General features: G+C 46.7%; 3 protein-coding genes across 8 annotated transcripts in view; 1 reads left to right on the plus strand and 2 right to left on the minus strand.

Annotated features, from left to right (window-relative positions):
* sec16a (SEC16 homolog A, endoplasmic reticulum export factor) overlaps positions 1 to 6,184 on the minus strand; it is a 19,497-nt gene extending 13,313 nt beyond the window's left edge. For all 6 annotated transcript variants that reach the window (XM_080842897.1, XM_080842899.1, XM_080842900.1 and 3 more), the window contains exons 1-3: positions 6,075 to 6,184; positions 1,107 to 3,974; positions 32 to 141 (exon numbers count right to left, since the gene is read on the minus strand). In XM_080842897.1, the coding sequence (XP_080699023.1) occupies positions 32 to 141; positions 1,107 to 3,941 (2,945 nt within the window). In that variant the 5' untranslated portion in view covers positions 3,942 to 3,974; positions 6,075 to 6,184. The remainder of the gene's footprint in view (positions 1 to 31; positions 142 to 1,106; positions 3,975 to 6,074) is intronic.
* Positions 6,185 to 10,872: 4,688 nt separating this feature from the next.
* On the plus strand, positions 10,873 to 15,128 carry atp5fa1 (ATP synthase F1 subunit alpha). Its single transcript, XM_080841866.1, has 11 exons — positions 10,873 to 10,992; positions 11,899 to 11,977; positions 12,218 to 12,387; positions 12,509 to 12,682; positions 12,789 to 12,955; positions 13,110 to 13,410; positions 13,838 to 14,062; positions 14,153 to 14,260; positions 14,353 to 14,497; positions 14,666 to 14,816; positions 14,907 to 15,128. The coding sequence occupies exons 1-11, from the start codon at positions 10,933 to 10,935 to the stop codon at positions 14,983 to 14,985; spliced, it is 1,659 nt and encodes a 552-aa protein (XP_080697992.1). The 5' UTR covers positions 10,873 to 10,932; the 3' UTR covers positions 14,986 to 15,128.
* Positions 15,129 to 16,066: 938 nt separating this feature from the next.
* Positions 16,067 to 17,259, minus strand: hwa (huluwa; the record flags this gene model as incomplete). Its single annotated transcript, XM_080841530.1, has 3 exons — positions 16,067 to 16,233; positions 16,326 to 16,563; positions 16,699 to 17,259. The coding sequence occupies 3 exons, from the start codon at positions 17,257 to 17,259 to the stop codon at positions 16,067 to 16,069; spliced, it is 966 nt and encodes a 321-aa protein (XP_080697656.1).
* Between the last annotated feature and the right edge of the window lie 622 nt (positions 17,260 to 17,881).

The following is a 17,881-nucleotide window of genomic DNA, read 5'->3' on the forward strand; positions in this document are numbered from 1 at the left end:
CATGGGTGTGTGTGTGTATGTGTGTGTGTACCTGGAGTGCGACCTCTCTGAATACTGGCTTGAGCGGGAGCTGGGTCTTTCAGGTTGCCGCTCGGCCTCATACCGATTGTACCGTGGGTCAGCCCTGCGATACGGGTCATCCTATAACGAACACACACACAAACGAAACCAAGCCAACATCATGAAGCAAATCATTTCACAGCAATGCCACATAAAATGATGCCATAAATTACACACCAGCAAAACAGTAGAGTGTTCAGTAATGCTGAAAGTAATGCAGTTTTAATGCACTGAGGTGGGGTCCTGAAATATTTTCTGAAAAAGGCAGCAATATTTTCCATCCAATCCAGAAGCAGAATACTAGACTACATACAAGGCCAATTTATTGTTTAAAGACTGAGATCAATTCATGAGCATGAAATCAGATGTACAGCTGCTTAGATGGATTGAAAATATGCAGTTTCACTTGTCGTTTCTGGATAGGAAAGGCCCCCTCTTGATATAAATGAATACCTCATAACTAGGGGTCTGCATCTCTCCCTTGTTAGACCATCCAATAGATACATGGGCTATGATACGATTCATGGACGATACATTTAAATACGGAATGATTCGATGCCAGGCAATCTGATACAATTCTTAACATTACATTTAGGCCTTCTTAAAAAGGAGTCATTGCTTACCTTCAAATAGATATATTTCATAAAAGACTAGGGAATCCTAGTATCCTACTAATATAACTCATTAATGACCAATAATCACGTCAGTGGAATAATATTCTATTGCATAACAAAGTTAAGTCTGTTGTCAAGCAGCTTTAATCTAATATGATGGTCCCTCTAGACTGGTGTAATATGATGGCAGTTCAGCTGCGAGTCAGATGTTATGTGATAGTCACATGTGTAATACAAGCAGCACGTAGGGGAGCACCAAGCACACATCACTCATTTAGTACACACAAACACACACACCCACACACCCACCCACACCCACACCCACACACACACACACACACACACACACACACACACACCACACACCACACACCCACAGTAATACGGTGAAGGCAAGCTGTTCATTCACTATTACACTCGTAACACCTGTACCTGTGGATATGGCTGGGCCCGGGGGTCCTGCACCGGATAGGCTGGCATGTACGGAGTTCTGCCATCGTAATACTCTGGGTAGCCGGCGCCATAGTACCCTGGGTGGCCGGGCGCTGGAGGAGGAAGGGGAGCCCCGTAGGGTGGAACTCCTCCCGCCACCGATGGAGGACGGGCAGGGTCGCCGTGGGGTGAGGGTTGGGGTTGGGGGTGGGGTGAGGGTTGGGGTTGGGGATGGGGCAGGGGGAGAGGGGCTCCAGGGGGGGCAGCAACAGCAGGAGGAGGGTACATAGAAGGAGGAGGCATAGAGGGAGGAGGCATAGAGGGAGGAGGCATGGAGGGAGGAGGCATGACAGGGTAAGGTTCAGGGAGAGGGGTGGTCATGGCTACTGGCACCACTGCGGGCACTGCTGAGGGCATGGCTGTGGCTGAGGATGTCCGTGGGAGGGGCTGCTGAGCGGAGGCTGCGGAGGATGGCTGGGCGACACCCGCGGGCACGCTCGTTAGATGGGCACGCTCAGATGTGGCGGTAGCGTCGCCCTCTCCTTGCGTACCCTGCTGGGCATCTTTGGTTACCTGCAGGTAGAAACCGGAACCGGGAGCATTACCCACCTGTGCTGCTGGATTGGCCAGCTGCGGCTGGGGAGGAGCCGGTGCCTGATTGGAGCCTACAGATTGGTGCATAGAGAAATCAAGGAGCTCATAATTTGAAGGCTGGATCTGATTGGCTGAGGAGGAAGAAGGTAAAGGTTGGGAATTAGCCGGCGGCGTGGACAGACTGTCCCCTCGAGGTGATTGGGGGTTGGTGAGCAGAGGGAGGGGCTTGGCAGCTTCCTTGGTCTCCAGCGCCAAGTTGAGTGGACTTTGATTGGAGGAAGGGGTAAAGCATTTGGGCGCTTGAGGGAAAAACAGCGGCTGATTGGCTGCGAGGGGCGACTGCGCCATGGGATTGGCTAGAGACGGTGGGCGTGCCGGCAGAGGCATTTCTGCAAAGCTGTTGTGGTGCGATGCATGGGCCAGGCTCTGAGGTGGAATCACGCTGTAATTGGAGGAAGGAGGCGCAATCAGCACGGACTGGTTCAGCGCCTCGGCAGGGGGCGTCGACACCAGCAGGGAGGCGTAACCCAGACTTGCCTGAGGGGCGGAGCTTTGAAGGAGGCCGTGTTCGGGTGGGTTCTCCAGGTTCTCAGAGGGCAAGGGCGGCCTGCTGCTGAGCTGCAGGTCTAGGGGCCCGTCCTCGGGGGGCTGGATGACCTCAGCGGAGGCCGTCGCCAGGGGCATGGCCAGGGCCAGGGGCGGGGCCGCGGGGGCCAGCAGAATGTTTCCGCTGAGGTTGGCCGTGTTATTGGGGGCCCAGAGCGTGGTGGCGGGGCTGTCGCACAGGCGCCTCGATCCCGGCCTGTGCAACCCTGGCTGGGCACGATCCCCGCCCATGGCCACTGCCCCGCTCAGGAACAGGGTCTCTTGGTCGTCCGGCGGTTGCTCGAGGTTGCCGGGCAGCATGTCGGCTGCAGCGGTGGTGGTGGTGGCACCACCCGACCTCTCCACCACCACGCGTGCGCGATCGGCCACCGGCTGCATTTGTGCGACCGGGTGCGCGTGAGAGCGCACGGGCTCGAAGGAGGAGTTGGCGCTTGCCTGGAACACTCCCACCGGCTTGGGCGGGCTGGGGGTGGGGAAGGCGCACGCCTCGCTGGAATCAATCTGTTCGAAGTACCCCGCGGAGGGCGAGGCTCCCGGATCGCGGGGGCGGGCACTCTCCTGTTGGATGAATGTGCCGATGACGCCCTGATGGCGCCCGCTGTGGTGACTGACGTTACTGTGGCATGACGAGACGCTGGCAGAGCGAGCGGGGCGCGGGGCCAGGTCGGGGGTCTCCAGATTGGGCCCGGCCTCGTAGACGAGCGCCTGGGGCTCCATCGGCAGCACCTCCAGGTTCGGAGCGCATTCAAGGTTCTCCACGGTGTCGAAATGGGCACCTGCCGTCACACCGGTAGCAGCGGGCAGGACCGGCTCCGGAGCGTGCGGCAAGTGAGAGACCCCATTGACCTGCGCATCTCCAGACGGCGTCTCGATATTCTCCACGTCGTTGCTGCGGAAAAACATGCCCAGGGTTCCGGTATCGCTGGGCTGGCTGTAGGGTACAGCCTCGGCCTGTGGCTGGCTTAGGTAGCCCTGGGCCTCGTAAGACGAGGAGTTATGCTGCGGAGGGGGGAGAAACAGTCCTTCTGACGGGCCCATGTTCTGCTGAGGCATGTGTGGCGAAGGGCCGGGGGGAGGCGGAGGGAAAGGCTGCGAGTGGTCACTGGTTGGCTGGAAGTAGTTCTGTACAGATGGAGGACGGCTTCCGTGGTCGTGCATCCAGGGCGAAGGCTGCTGGGCCTGCGGCTGATATGGGGGACTTTGCACTGGGGGCGTGGCCGCCTGGGGAGGACCTGGAGGCGAATGGTGGGAAACGTAGGGGGTAGGATCCCGGGAGTTGAAGTAGGCTTGCTCAGTGGGGAGCGGCTGTGGGGTGTACACGCTCACACCCGAAGCAGAGGGGGAAGCAGACTGCAACAGCAGGGAATTCTGGGGAAAGGCTGCTGTATTTTGGGGCTGCACTGGAAGATGGTTGCTATTGGGAGGCGGAGGGTTACTGGCCATGGGAGGCATGGCTTGTCTCCCAAAGGCAAACGGGTCAGTCATTGGTTGGGTAGGTGGTGCTGTTGCCATGGCAGCAGGAGCAGCAGCAGCCCCATGCTTGTGGGGGCGCGTCCTCCGAAATGCATTGGGCCCTGTACTAGGTGGAGGGCCACCAACTGCATTTGGAGGGGTTTTACGAGGAGGGGGCTGCATGACCTCTTCAACACTCCTCTCCGAACACGCACACTATGGAAAGAAACATACATAGAATAAATGTTTTCAGTCAAACACTTTTAGTGTGCTCGTAGTTTAATCTACAATGTCATGTAACAAGGCTGATGTGATAACCCAGAACGCCTATAGACATTACAAAGAAGGTTGTTATTATAGATAGCTTTAAGGAAGCAGCTACTGACCTAATGACAATTCTATAAGAACAGTGAAAAGAGAATGTTCCTGTGCATGCTCTGTATCTTGAGTGTATAGAAGAGTAATATATTTTTGTGGGACCTGAGTACCTCACTCCCTGTTTAATTAAACTAAACCATTTAAGTCAAGGCTTTGTTCCTGTGATACTGGGGTCAACGCCCAGTCAATCTAAAGCTAAATCAAACATGTGACATGTGGTGGTAACAAAAAAAGCCTGTCTCATGTCAGCATCACGACAATTTTGGTAGAACAATGGCATTAGGTAAAAAGGGTGGGTATCAGTGGAATTATTGAAAGAATGAGGTTTAGGTGTGTGCAGACTGAGTGAATTCAAGTCAATTCCTAATGTTGTAACTCCAGCAAGTTGGAGGGTGAAATGAAGTAATCAGCTATTTCAAACATTCAGAAATAGGCCTTTTAACGGTTTTAAGATGCCTAGCTATGTGTGTTTAAATGTGAATCGCATCATTATGCAACACAAGAGCTGAACGCAGTATAATCTAGCTCTGGACTTTGACACTCGGTTCCTTTTACAAACAGGATACACGCTGTTTTGACCGCCTTGAGCGTATCCTTTTCAGGCCTTTAACTGTGGCACAGTTGAACCGTTCTCTCCATCGCTACAATACACCTGACGCCCAAAAGCATACTCTCCTCAAATACAACACAATTATTTACACTCCATGTCATTTTTCTCTTGAAAACGATATCAGGAGGCCCATCGATAAAACAACAATAGCAGATCTCTACACTAACGCGTCCTGAATACGATGCAGGTCGGGGACGCGAATACATCGTTACTTTTCAAAAACAACGTCTAATATCAGCTTGTTGGCACCTGCACCCCTTTAACCACTAAGGCAATTGACAATAATGCTGCTCTAACTGTTAGCTGATGGCACATAGCCACGACTGAAGTGTAACGCATAATAGAAGCGCTGCTGGTTTGACACCCAACTCAATTAACCCTTGATCGAACCGCTGTGCCGTTGGTTACTGCTCGGTGCATTTGGGTGCTAACGTGAAATGTGCAATCAGGAAGGCTACCGTAAATGATTCTAGCTACCTAACCCATTACCAGTGCACAGGCATATCTAACGTCACCTTAGTAGGCTACTACAGATTATCCCACTCCACATTTCCAGTAATATATACTCTCAAAGCTCAACATAGACTAGAACATGAGTTTATTGACAAACAGCTTGCCTTCAAAGCCACCTTAGCTACATACCATATGCCAGGCACCAAAAACTGCAACATCAACCCGTTAGAGAACGAGATAAGTAAGGTTAGCTTTCACTCTAGCGGTTAAGCTAGTAGCTAGTTCAGCTATCCGGCTAAGCTAAGAAATATGAGACATCTCTCCATGTCAAAGGAGGTAACAAGTTGGATAGCAGCTTCTATCTACCGCAGGCTCTCAGTTTGCCGGGTAATAACAATGACAGGTGTTGTCAGGTAAAAGCAAGCATGTCAAACAACAACGACTGAAATGAAGGTTAAGTGTGACTCTAAGGACCTAACTTGCCGGTCAAATAACAGTAAGCTAGCCTGCAAGCTAGCTAAGAGGACCTCTTACTTAGCTATTCATACTGATACTTTAATGTAAACCGCCCGGACTTTATCAGCAACATCAGCACATTACGAAAAAGGTCAGTTTTCGACCAACAACTACACGGAACTGACATTCATTTCCATTTTGACAACAAGCTTCTGCAATAGGATGTAGTAATCAGACTAACCATGTAACGTTAATGTCAACTCCTGTGCTGACACAACGATAGCAAAAAGCAAGCCTGATCTCGCTATCCGGTTAGCTATCAACGCTAGCTAAAGTTACGACATGATAATTACCACTTAATCACATACTTGAGAGGAATTAGAATGAAAGAGAAGTCTTTGAAAAGTGATTCTGCTTACCACTCGTGTATTGTTGAGAACTGAATCTCAATCTGCTGAAAGATAAATTATGAATTTTTACTAATGTGTAGGGCAGTGAGGCTGGCAGTCAACCGCCATCTTTGCCAAGCACATCCTGCTAGGCGACGTGTACCTGAGACGTCACTATCCCAAACATAATTGCGTCATATTCGCATTCGAACAATAGAAAAGTACATGTAAAACGTCCCACACCCAAAGTCAGTATAATGTATGATTGTGTCTAGTAAATGACAAGTAACATTTTGCATGTGTGTATGTTAATATTTATACATTAATTGTGCTTGACAAGTTCGAACCCTGGGTCCATCACCCGGAAATTGATTGACAGGAATATTGATGCCCTCTTGTGGTTTGCAAAGGGCTTGCTTTAAAATAACAGTGACAGGTGGCAAACTTAATAAATGTGTCAAAATAATTTGTAAATGCCTGTATTCATGTTTGATCCAAAAATATCCAACGATTAACAAACACAGTTCTCTTTTCAATAAACGTTCTATGATTTGAGCAAATTCATTTGTAAATGTATACTTTATAATTTGTAAATATACATCATACTTTGCTTGTTCATTTGTCATGAATTGTCATTTGTATATCTGGAATTCTCTAAAGTGTTGAATCTGCATTTTTGGACCATCCAACACAACATACATTAAGTCATTTTGCGATTTTTTTTCTGGCTTTTTCGCGATCCCCCCCATGCAATACACTACGACTCGAATAAAACAAGACTGCCACCTACTGGTCGCTCCATTGCCTTTTGTGTGTGTGTGTGTGTGTGTGTGTGTGTGTGTGTGTGTGTGTGTGTGTGTGTGTGTACCAGGGCCTGTCAGGCACAGGTAAAGACATTTATTTGTGACTTGGAGACTGGCGAGGAAACTTGGTCATTGCACAAATCGAGCAGGACTGAACACAGTGTTTAACGTCCTCCGTTAGTGAAGGTCACAGGTACACTCTTCAGGGCTTCAGTGGTTCCGTTAATGCCTGTATGCCCTGTGACTTGTGTAGTGTAAGTCCATGCGACTAAGCGACTTCTGTGCGACACAGGGACCTGGGTTTTGTGTGGGGGCCATGCTGCTTGTGGAGGTTCACGATAGATTCTCTCTCTATGTGATTCAGCATAGATTCTATCTCTCAAAAAGTCAAGTACAAATTTGCCTCACATGTCACGGAGGACATTGTTTACAAAAGCCTGGAATACAGATCGAAAGTTATCAACCCATATGGCATAACCAAACATTCATAATGCCCAGAGGTCGTACTGAAGGAGGTCTTCCACTCATCTTCTTCTCTTATCCACACCAAGTTGTACGCGATACGGAGGTAGAGTTCAGTAAAAATGTGTGCTCTGCGTAGTTGTTCAATCGTGGCTAGGACTAGAGGCAAATGATAGCCTCATTGACACCTCTGTAGTGACCTCCGTAGTCGATACATGGTCTGAGACCACCATCTCTCTGAAGCTTAATTTATGGTCAGCCTTTTACAGTCAGGCAAGCACGCATGCAAGAGCCCCTTGCTTCGTTGGGAACCCCCTCGGAGAACCTCTTGCATGAGTCTCCCAAATTTTGTAACTATCCGACAATGCTACGCAAGCCGCAGGGCTGTGTTTGGTCCAACCGATCGCTGTTTACCTTGTGGGCAGTAGCATGCTAACATTAGATAGCTGGCTCAGACACCTCTCAAATCACCTCAAATGTATTTTTCAGTAAGCAATAACAGGGTTTTTACATGGCACAGTGTCCATTTCTCTGTAACTTTTACAAAATCTAAGCAAAAGTAAGTCACCAAACTGTTTAATTGCTGTTGACCTTGTGGGTAGTAGTAGTACATAAGATAGCTGGCTCAGACACCTCGCAAATCCCAACGTATTTTTCAGTAACAATAACAAGGTTTTTACATTTCACAGCCGTCAGAGAACCATAAAGGTTCATGAGTCCGTCGATGGGACTGCTTGGCCACACAGCAATCGGAGGAGCATATATCGGCCTTTAGCCACAAAGAAAAGACGGGATGAGGCAGGCGACGAGAACGGGCAATGAATCCCTGCTGCAACATCTCCCACGTATTTCTCCACTCTTTCTACAAAAGCCTGAAATATAGATGGCAAGTCAGCCAATCCATATGGCATAACCAAACATTGATGAGTTTCTGGTCCAGACAGAGGGGAAACCAGGGGCAAGGGCAGAGGTGCCAGGCAAAAGATCAATCGCACAGTCCCAAGGAGTGTGGCAGTACCTAGGTGGCCTGTTCAACACTGAACACCTTTTAAAGATAATGGTATTCTGCAGGGATTTTGATGGGAACATGGCCAAGTGGGCTTTCAATCGAAGTCGACATTACTGGAACACTGGTGGGGATGCGGACACCATGGCAACACTGTGACCATGCTTTAATTGTGTTCTGTTCCCAGTCCAGCATGAGGTTATTTTTCCAAAAGCCATAGAAGACCAACAAATGAGTGATAGGATTGGGGAGACACCAGAAAACTGACGCTATTGACATGGTCAATTTCAACCTCAACAGTGACCGGTTGTGTCACCGGTGTGAGAGGTCTACCCCCTACAGGCCTTACATGAACCACTTGAGCTGTGACGGGACAGGACAAGTGGGGACACATCTCTAGACTAAAGACAACATCAGCTAAGAGGAACTTCCCTGACGATCTAGCGTCGAGCAAGGCATGAATAGAAACAATATTATCTTTGTAACCTTAATTAACAGGTCAAATAAACTGTTTCATTGACCAAAACATCAGTGGTGGCGGTCAAATTATGGAATGCTGGTCATGTGGGGCATGCTTTAATGTGGTGACTAGTCTCCCAGTCCAAGTTCCCTCTTACTCTTCCTCCCTTTTACATTCAGCTTTGAAGAGCCTGGTTGCCCCAAAGCTGCATGGGCTATTATGTCATGTCAGCTGGTGGTGGTGGTAAAGAAAGTCGTTGTGTTGCCCCACTCAGGTTACGGCATCTTTGCCCTTGGAGATGTAGGTCAAGCTTGATCTGGATCTGGCCATCTGAATTACCTCTTCCAGGCTGAGATCACGGCCATATGAATATCAAAATTAATAAAGACCATAAACTAATTTTGAACACTGACTGATTCATAAAACAAACTCATAACAATTATATTTTTATTCAGTTATCATAATCTGAAGTTTGCTTTAGAGCTTTAATCTAACCGCAAAACATATAAGTCAATGGAGAGTAGGCAAAGTGGTTCTCACTATCTCACCTAGATCTCAGAACTTGTGGCAGAGGTTACGGACAAAAAACTGTATGTTGTGATAGACACATAAAGTAGACACATAAAGTAAACACAGAGTAATTTTGATAATGAACAAATAAACAAAGTTATGTTTAGCCTACATTAACATAATGGCACCAGTTTCTGTGAGGGTTCATCTGACTAGCAGAAAAACATGACGACATTCAAGTGTGCATCTTCACCTTTTGTATGAGTTTTTGTTTGTTTTTCACCAAACAAAACGCTTCTCATTTAAACTGGAATAGTTTACCCCCTGGAATAGTTTACGTCTTGCTCTTAGAGTGATTTTTGCTAGATGACTAGTCCTGGGGAGAGTACCAATGTTTCTTAATTTTTTCCACTTGTAGACCACCTGCCTGACAGTGGATGTTGGAGCCCAAACTTCCACAAAGCTGTGTGGTGAAGACCAGACTTCGATAGTGAAGACCCAGATTTATGTTTTTTCAATAGGCAGGGACCACTCACACCTGAGTGTCATTGAACATTGAACCCTAGACTCCAATTACCCCATTCAAATGAATTGATTATCGTAGGTGTTGACCTTCTTTTTCCAACAAAGCATAAAAAGTTAGATAATTTTGCTCAATAAATACATTATAGAAGAATAATTGTTTTGTGTTTTTTTGTTGAAATGAAAATCAAATGTATGCAGATACAGAAAAGTCTAAAGGGTTGACAAACTTTCTAGCACCACTGCATCTCATAAAAGGCTGCCACAATATTGGCTTCGAAGTTGGATCCATTTGAATTCAGTTGTACTCCACAATATTATCACATCTCTAGCCGAGTGTTTCAAAGAACAATTTAGCAGGATCCATGGCTTTGCCATTGTAGCCTAAAGAAAGGCAGGTGTACTAGATGTATGATGAAGAATGACGAATTTAAAGAGTGGCCTTTCTCCACTGTATTGAAGTGAAGACTTCAATACATTCATCACTTTATTGCTTGGCTAGACTACTTATGGTATCTAGCGGTTAGCTAAATTAATTGTCGGTGTGGCGCCCTAAGCACTGAAAGTCAGTGCTAGAAGTGCTCAAGTGCGCGGTAGTAGACAGAGCTTATGTGAAGTGAAACAAGTCCAAACACGTAATACAGTTAACCACTTTATTATAGTCTACACAGCACTCCTAAGTTACATAGGATGCGTTTAATGTTCACATTTTAAGGGCCCTACAGACAGGACTAACACCTCACATATCAATACCATATAAAGGGCAACATAGTTTTGTTCATCATGTAGCCTACAATTTCATAGTAATATTGTCTGGTTGTCTGAAACAATTTTCCATATTTTCCATCAACCGAAATGAGCCTGTTTGTTTGGCTTATTTCTGTAATTTGGGTTCTCCTGCTTTGAGACTATACTACTCCGATATTGCATAGCTATAGTAGTTAGCGACATAGTTTACATGGATGTTTAAAAATAAAGTCAGAAGAAAGTTACAGGTTCAAAAAGCTCTTCCGGGTCGCGCTGACCTTTCTATATGAGCCGATGCTGCGTCCTCCATTTCCTTCATTCCGCTATTCACTAAACAGCCGGCTGGTGGTGGAATACTAGCTTGTGTGTCAGAGAATCATGCTGTCGGTTCGCGTAGCTGCGGCTTTGGCCCGCACCCTTCCCCGCAGAGCCGCTTTCGTGAGTATTCTACATTTAATATGAGTTTTATTAAATTCATGTTGGAAAGGTTTTATTAGGTTTTCTCAGAATGAATGTCATCCACTTGAATGACGAGGACGGTGTGCCGCGGACCGCCATCTTGCACTCAGAGGGCCTGCTGCACGCGTAGTCTGTCAGTGCAACATTATTTTGTCGTGGTTTTATTAAGTTATCAAGAAATGCTCTTGACCTTTGCATTAATGGACCTCTATTGGTGAATTGTAATGTTCTTCAACAGTTCGACCATTGCAATCAGTTATGTTGAAATGACATTTGATGCTGAAGGTCAGATGCTAACGTTAGGTAGCTAGCGTTAGCTGACATTTGTGGGAGGCGGTCTGATCCCAATGTTAACGTTTTAGTTAGCTACCGTTAGCTAACTTAGGACACGGTGTTCTATATTGACATTCTGGTACAGTTTGGATGTTTTAAACGGCAGTTAAGTAGTTGACAGTGTGAGTTCTGCATTATCCTATGTTACTGGAGGTGTCCTGTATATGGATGATTATCTTGCGCTATGATTTTTATGCAATCCAACTTGGCTAGCTAACCTTAAAGGTTGGTTAAACTTAGACGTCGATGTTGGCAACCCTCTGAGGTGTTAAGCTTAGCAAGTAATGCACCTTAGCTTTGAATTGGGTCGTTTGGCAGGTGACATTGGTTAGCTAGATTGCTAACTTAGCTTTAAACTGATTGACGGGGCTTGTGGATTAGCGAAGACCTTGTTGAGATACAAACTGTTAGCGTTGGAGAGCTAGGCAAAATAAGCAACGGCTACAGGGCCTTACCACGACCTACCGTACTTCAATTCTAACCACAGTAATAATTGTCGACTGAGGTAATAGTAGTTGTGTTTCTTCCTCCTTTCCCACTCTTATATTTCAGGTCCCCAAAAATGTCGCAGCTGCTTGCGTTGGGGGCAGAAATCTGCACACCACCACCCCATGGCTGGCGGCGAAAACAGGTGAGCCAAGTGGATTGTCTTATTGCTGTGTAGATTCATGAGTTGACTTTGACGGTTGAATGTAATATTTGTGTTAAATGGTCTGCAATGTCATTATGAACAGATGTTGCTTTAGACATAATTGCACTGCTGGCACTCAAGTCAATGTCAGTAAGGTCACATTGTCAGCATAGGTGACTTATGCTATAGGCTATTGATGCTATAGCATGAAGTTTAACTGGACCCTGAATGGTTGTGCAGGGACTGCGGAGGTCTCCAGTATCCTGGAGGAGAAGATCCTGGGTGCTGACACAGGGGCTGAGCTAGAGGAGACGGGCCGCGTGCTGTCCATTGGTGACGGTATTGCCCGTGTATATGGCCTTAGGAATGTGCAGGCAGAAGAGATGGTGGAATTCTCTTCCGGACTCAAGGTGAGCTAAATGCAAGACAAAATGACCTTTTACTCACCTTCATGGCTTGCCCTGGAGCTTCCTGTGTTTTAAGCTAATTGCATAATGTGGGCAGCCATTTATCTGTTAAATCTCTCTTCAGGGTATGTCTCTGAACTTGGAGCCTGACAACGTTGGTGTTGTGGTGTTCGGTAACGACAAACTGATCAAGGAGGGTGACATCGTCAAGCGTACTGGTGCCATCGTGGATGTCCCAGTCGGTCTTGAGCTTCTTGGCCGTGTTGTGGATGCCCTGGGTAACACCATTGATGGAAAGGTAAAGTTTTTTTTCCCCCAATTTTATTAATTTATATAGTGGCGTCTGTGTGTCTGAAGAGCAACATTTGAATTGTTTTGAGTTCTAACTGTGTGTTTGTGCACAGGGTCCCATTGGCTCTAATGAGCGCAGGCGTGTGGGTCTGAAGGCCCCTGGCATCATCCCTCGTATCTCTGTGAGGGAGCCCATGCAGACCGGAATCAAGGCTGTGGACAGTCTGGTGCCCATTGGCCGTGGCCAGCGTGAGCTGATCATTGGTGACAGGCAGACTGGGTAAGATTTTGGCTACAGTTTTAGCACACAACATGTGGAACAAAGCTTGCTAAAAATGTGTTTATTTCATAACTCAACATTTTAATTTTAATATCAAAGCTAAATGTTTCTAAAGAGTCATAATATTAACAAATAAAATGTCCCTTCTATACAGCAAAACCGCCATTGCCATTGACACAATCATCAACCAGAAGCGCTTCAACGAGGGAACTGATGAGAAGAAGAAGCTGTACTGTATCTACGTGGCCATCGGACAGAAGCGTTCCACCGTGGCCCAGCTGGTGAAGCGTCTGACCGATGCTGATGCCATGAAGTACACCATTGTGGTGTCTGCCACCGCCTCCGACGCCGCCCCCCTGCAGTACCTTGCCCCCTACTCCGGTTGCTCCATGGGAGAGTACTTCAGAGACAACGGCAAACACGCCCTGATCATCTATGATGATTTGTCCAAGCAGGTGGGCCCTCGCCTGTTCTTGTCCTTCTGATCCCGTGTAGTACCATAAAGTCAACTGAGATTGAGGAGGAGTGGATGGATGGATGGATGGATGGATGGATGGATGGATGGATGGATGGATGGATGGATGGATGGATGGATGGATGGATGGATGGATAGATGGATAGATGGATGGATAGATAGATATATGGATAGATAGATGGATACTTTATTAATCCCGAGGGAAATTTTGGTCATCCAGTAGCTTATACACTTAACTCACAAACATACATACATAAATCACAATAAAACAATACAGAGTTGGTGTGTGTGTGTGTGTGGCATATAGTGCCTGTTCTGGTTGGATTAAGGTGGATCATGGACCTTCAGTGCTGAGATGTGAATCTGAAGTGTGACTGGTACTTTAACACCATCTTTTCCTTTTGCAGGCTGTTGCCTACCGTCAGATGTCTCTTCTGCTGCGTCGTCCCCCTGGCCGTGAGGCCTACCCCGGAGATGTGTTCTACCTCCACTCCCGTCTGCTTGAGCGTGCCGCCAAGATGAACGAGAACTTCGGCGGTGGATCCCTGACCGCTCTGCCCGTCATTGAGACTCAGGCCGGCGACGTGTCTGCCTACATCCCAACCAACGTCATTTCCATCACAGACGGACAGGTAGGTGTTCATACCTCCCAACGTTTCAACAAATGTCATGTCCTGAATGTACGTTTGGGTTACTGATGTGTGTGTGTTCTCCTCCCTCAGATCTTCTTGGAGACAGAGTTGTTCTACAAGGGTATCCGGCCAGCCATCAACGTGGGTCTGTCTGTGTCCCGTGTGGGTTCAGCTGCCCAGACCAAGGCCATGAAGCAGGTCAGACCTCTTAACCTGATGTGCCATAGGTTTGCTGCTTTGGTTTTGACTGTCAGGATCGTGTGTTGATTTTGCCTTGCCTTATTGATTAGGTGGCTGGTACCATGAAACTGGAGCTGGCTCAGTACCGTGAGGTGGCTGCTTTCGCTCAGTTCGGTTCTGATCTGGATGCTGCTACCCAGCAGCTGCTGAACAGGGGTGTGCGTCTGACAGAGCTGCTCAAGCAGGGACAATACTGTAAGTACACACCTCAAAACATGCAGTAACCAGTCATAAACAATCTGGACTTCCTGTAAATATGTATTGGGACTAATGTAGGAAAGGTTTCTGAAGTAGATCTGAACCGCATCAAGAGGCAACACCATGATGAGCCATACACTGATAATTAATTTCAATGTTTTGCAGGTCCCATGGCCATTGAGGAGCAGGTCACAGTAATCTACGCCGGTGTCAGGGGACATCTGGACAAGATGGATCCCAGCAAAATCACAAAATTCGAGTCCGCTTTCCTGCAGCACGTTCTTAGCCAGCACCAGGACCTGCTTGCCGCTATTAGGTAAATGAGTTCTCCATTTAGTATTCTTTTCCCTATTTCCCCCCCCCCCCGTTTGCCTTGATCTGATCCAATGTGATTTTTGTTTTTCAGGGCTGACGGTATGATCTCAGAGGCATCAGATGCGAAGCTGAAGGCGCTCGTCCTCTCTTTCTTGTCCAGCTTTGAATAAGTGTCCTCTATTTGTCTTGTCCATATTTGCATAGTGCGCCACGTTTATGTTTCTACCAACGTCAAAAAAAAAATAAGCAGCAGCACTTGATCTTTAATGTACAGAAGTCTCCCAAACCGAGAATAAAAGTGTTCTACTCCAAACATTATTGCTTTTGTCAGTCATTTCACAGCATTTGACTGCCACTCATCACCTCTATAGCTTAAAGTGAAGGACAAAGCAGTTCTAAATGACCTTCCAATACTCTGTGCTGAATAAAGCTCCTTGGATGTGATGGCAAGTTTGGCTTCTTTGGTCAATAAAACAAATGGTCTTTATGGCACAATTGAAGACCTTAAGATTACATGCTGTACATTTGAATGTGATTTCCCAATAAAAAGCCTGAAACGGAAAAGCTAGTTATGATTGAAATTTGTCTTTGCCTTGAAATTGGCTGGTTAGCCCCAATCAATTCTACATGTCTTTTCTGTGGGTTTGTCTCAAGAACGTGTAGGTTGACTTGACACCATAGGCAGGTGTCCGCACCATGTTCATGAAGTGACCTCAGTCGTATGACCACATGGCAGACATGACACCACCCCTTTGATTAGTGCCTAAAATTGTCGAGCTAGTCTGCAACAAAAACATTTGGTTATTGTCTACGCATCTTGTGTAATTAATAGCAGTGTCTTGACAGGACCTGGGTTAAGGCAAAAAACTTGAATGTAAGCAAATTAAATAAATATTTAATATCATGTAAACATGAATCAAGTTTATTACATAATCCATTTTAGGGATATTTGATGTGAATGTGAAACAATAACAATAAATTAACAGTAATAAGTGAACTCCATGGCATGCCTCTCACGTGAAATACACAAATTCAGTGTCTATTAAAACAGTGATGGAACTGGAGTCAACAAAATAGTGCTTGAGAACAACAACAAAAAGTGGTGTGAGTGAGGTGTAGATTTAACATGCTTAGCAAGTGACAGGTGTTACTGCAGCCATCAGCGGTGTGTAAGTGCAGGTGCAAGTGTATTGTGATGACTGATGCCCTTTATAAAGCAGTATAAAACTGAGGCCAAGACTGGTCAAACAATCAGATCCAGTACTGTTTGGGGGCCATGCTGGGCGCATGTGCGCGCGGAGGCCTCAGCTGGTTCTGTGTGATGTAGCTGGGGTCGTAGTAATCCCACTCCAACGCTGACGCCCACAGTCCACAGCCCATAGCCTCGCTGTCTGCTGACAAGATACGCAGAGACACACCTGCAGAAAAACAAACCTCAGAAAAACACCCCAGTACATCTAATCCAGTAGCGTGAGGGTGTTCGGAGTCAAAATGGTTGTATATCTGTTACCCAGACCCTGACAAGTGGAAGTCTTGCCATGCCCCTTGCCTGCGCTTGCGCCAAAGTCGCTGTCCAGTCCTGGTCCTACAGCAGAGCATCCAGAGGATCCTGCGGACGCAATGAAATAGGAGTTCTCTGGCGGGATGCTGCTGGCAACCTCACACTCCATGTATACCTGATCCACAGATCCAAGCTCCACATCACTGTGGACTTCCATGATGCTGCTCTGGCGCAGGGGCCCAAAACACTGCAACACACACACACACACACACACACACACACACACACACACACACACAGACAAACCAGTTTACATGACTTTATCCGAGATTAGTACTCACCAATGTGTTTTACCAACACACTGTAGGTCTAGATTCCTTACCCCTGGAACAGGAGAGTTTGGAGGTACAGTGTTTGGTCGTTCTATGTCTGAATCACTGGACTGTGTAGGCTCCAGAGGTACTCTTCGCCACTGTACAGGCTTGCTAAAATATGCACGTGCCCGACGTGGCAGGCCAGTTGACATTGCAGCCAAGAACGTGCTTGGCGCAGGCAGAGAGCCAGAGCCGGCGCAAGTGGCTCCGTCTGGTTGCGTAGAACGCCGACACCCCGCGACACGCTCGTGTGACGAGGTAAGCGATGATGTGACGGGCATGACCAAAATCGGCCTGGACACAGGGCCATTAGTCCTCCCATTTGGATACGATAATGACGGTCCATCTGTAAAGTGGGAAACCCTTTGACGCGTGGATTGGAGCAGTGAGCACTGTGAACTCGTGCGTACTCGCCTCTTAGCTCCAGCTAAAAGTAGCAATTTGTGTCCAAGCAACAGGCAGTTGAGTAGCAGCACGAGCAGTAAACACGGCACGAGAAGAATAATTACTATAGTCAGACCCGGAATGTTCGCCGTCACTTGAGGTGTCGCAGACACTGGTTGATCCATTTCAGACTTTTCATATCACTGAATTGATGGTGAAATGATTGGAGGTAATTGTGATTGACGTACGATTACTCATGATACAGAACACAGGTGTGTAAAACTAACTCATTCCATCAAATAGAGCTTCGACAGGGGCTGCAGCTGACGGATGTGGTATAGCCCGTTTCCAACATGATTCCTCAATCGAAATCCAATCGATTTCGCCAATATGTATTTTAATCATATCTATATTCGAAAAGAAACGGCAGTAGATAAAACTATTCATCTGCGTATCTGTGCCCAACGCTCCGTGTTGCCTACTTGCTAGCAAATTTAGCGTTGCCATCTTTCCTCAAGCCAGTAATTGAGAAAGTTCTGACTGCAATTATCGTCTAATTAAACCACACCCATTTGTGTTGCTCTTGAATCTTCAAGAAGGTTCTTTGTAAAAGCAACCATGACTCAACCCTCACTTTTTGGCTTTAGCGATTAGCGTACTAATTTTACTTTAACTAGCGTTTTATTTAAGCAGTTTTTCTGATATAGGCTCAGTTCAGCATCGCCCAACAAGTCTTTAGAAAACCAAAATGTTATATGCATAGAAAACGGCTAATAAAATAGAGATTTGTCAATAAGTAAGAATTCT

Source organism: Sprattus sprattus (genome assembly GCF_963457725.1).
Source record: "Sprattus sprattus genome assembly, chromosome: 7".
In the NCBI taxonomy this organism is placed as follows: domain Eukaryota; kingdom Metazoa; phylum Chordata; class Actinopteri; order Clupeiformes; family Clupeidae; genus Sprattus; species Sprattus sprattus.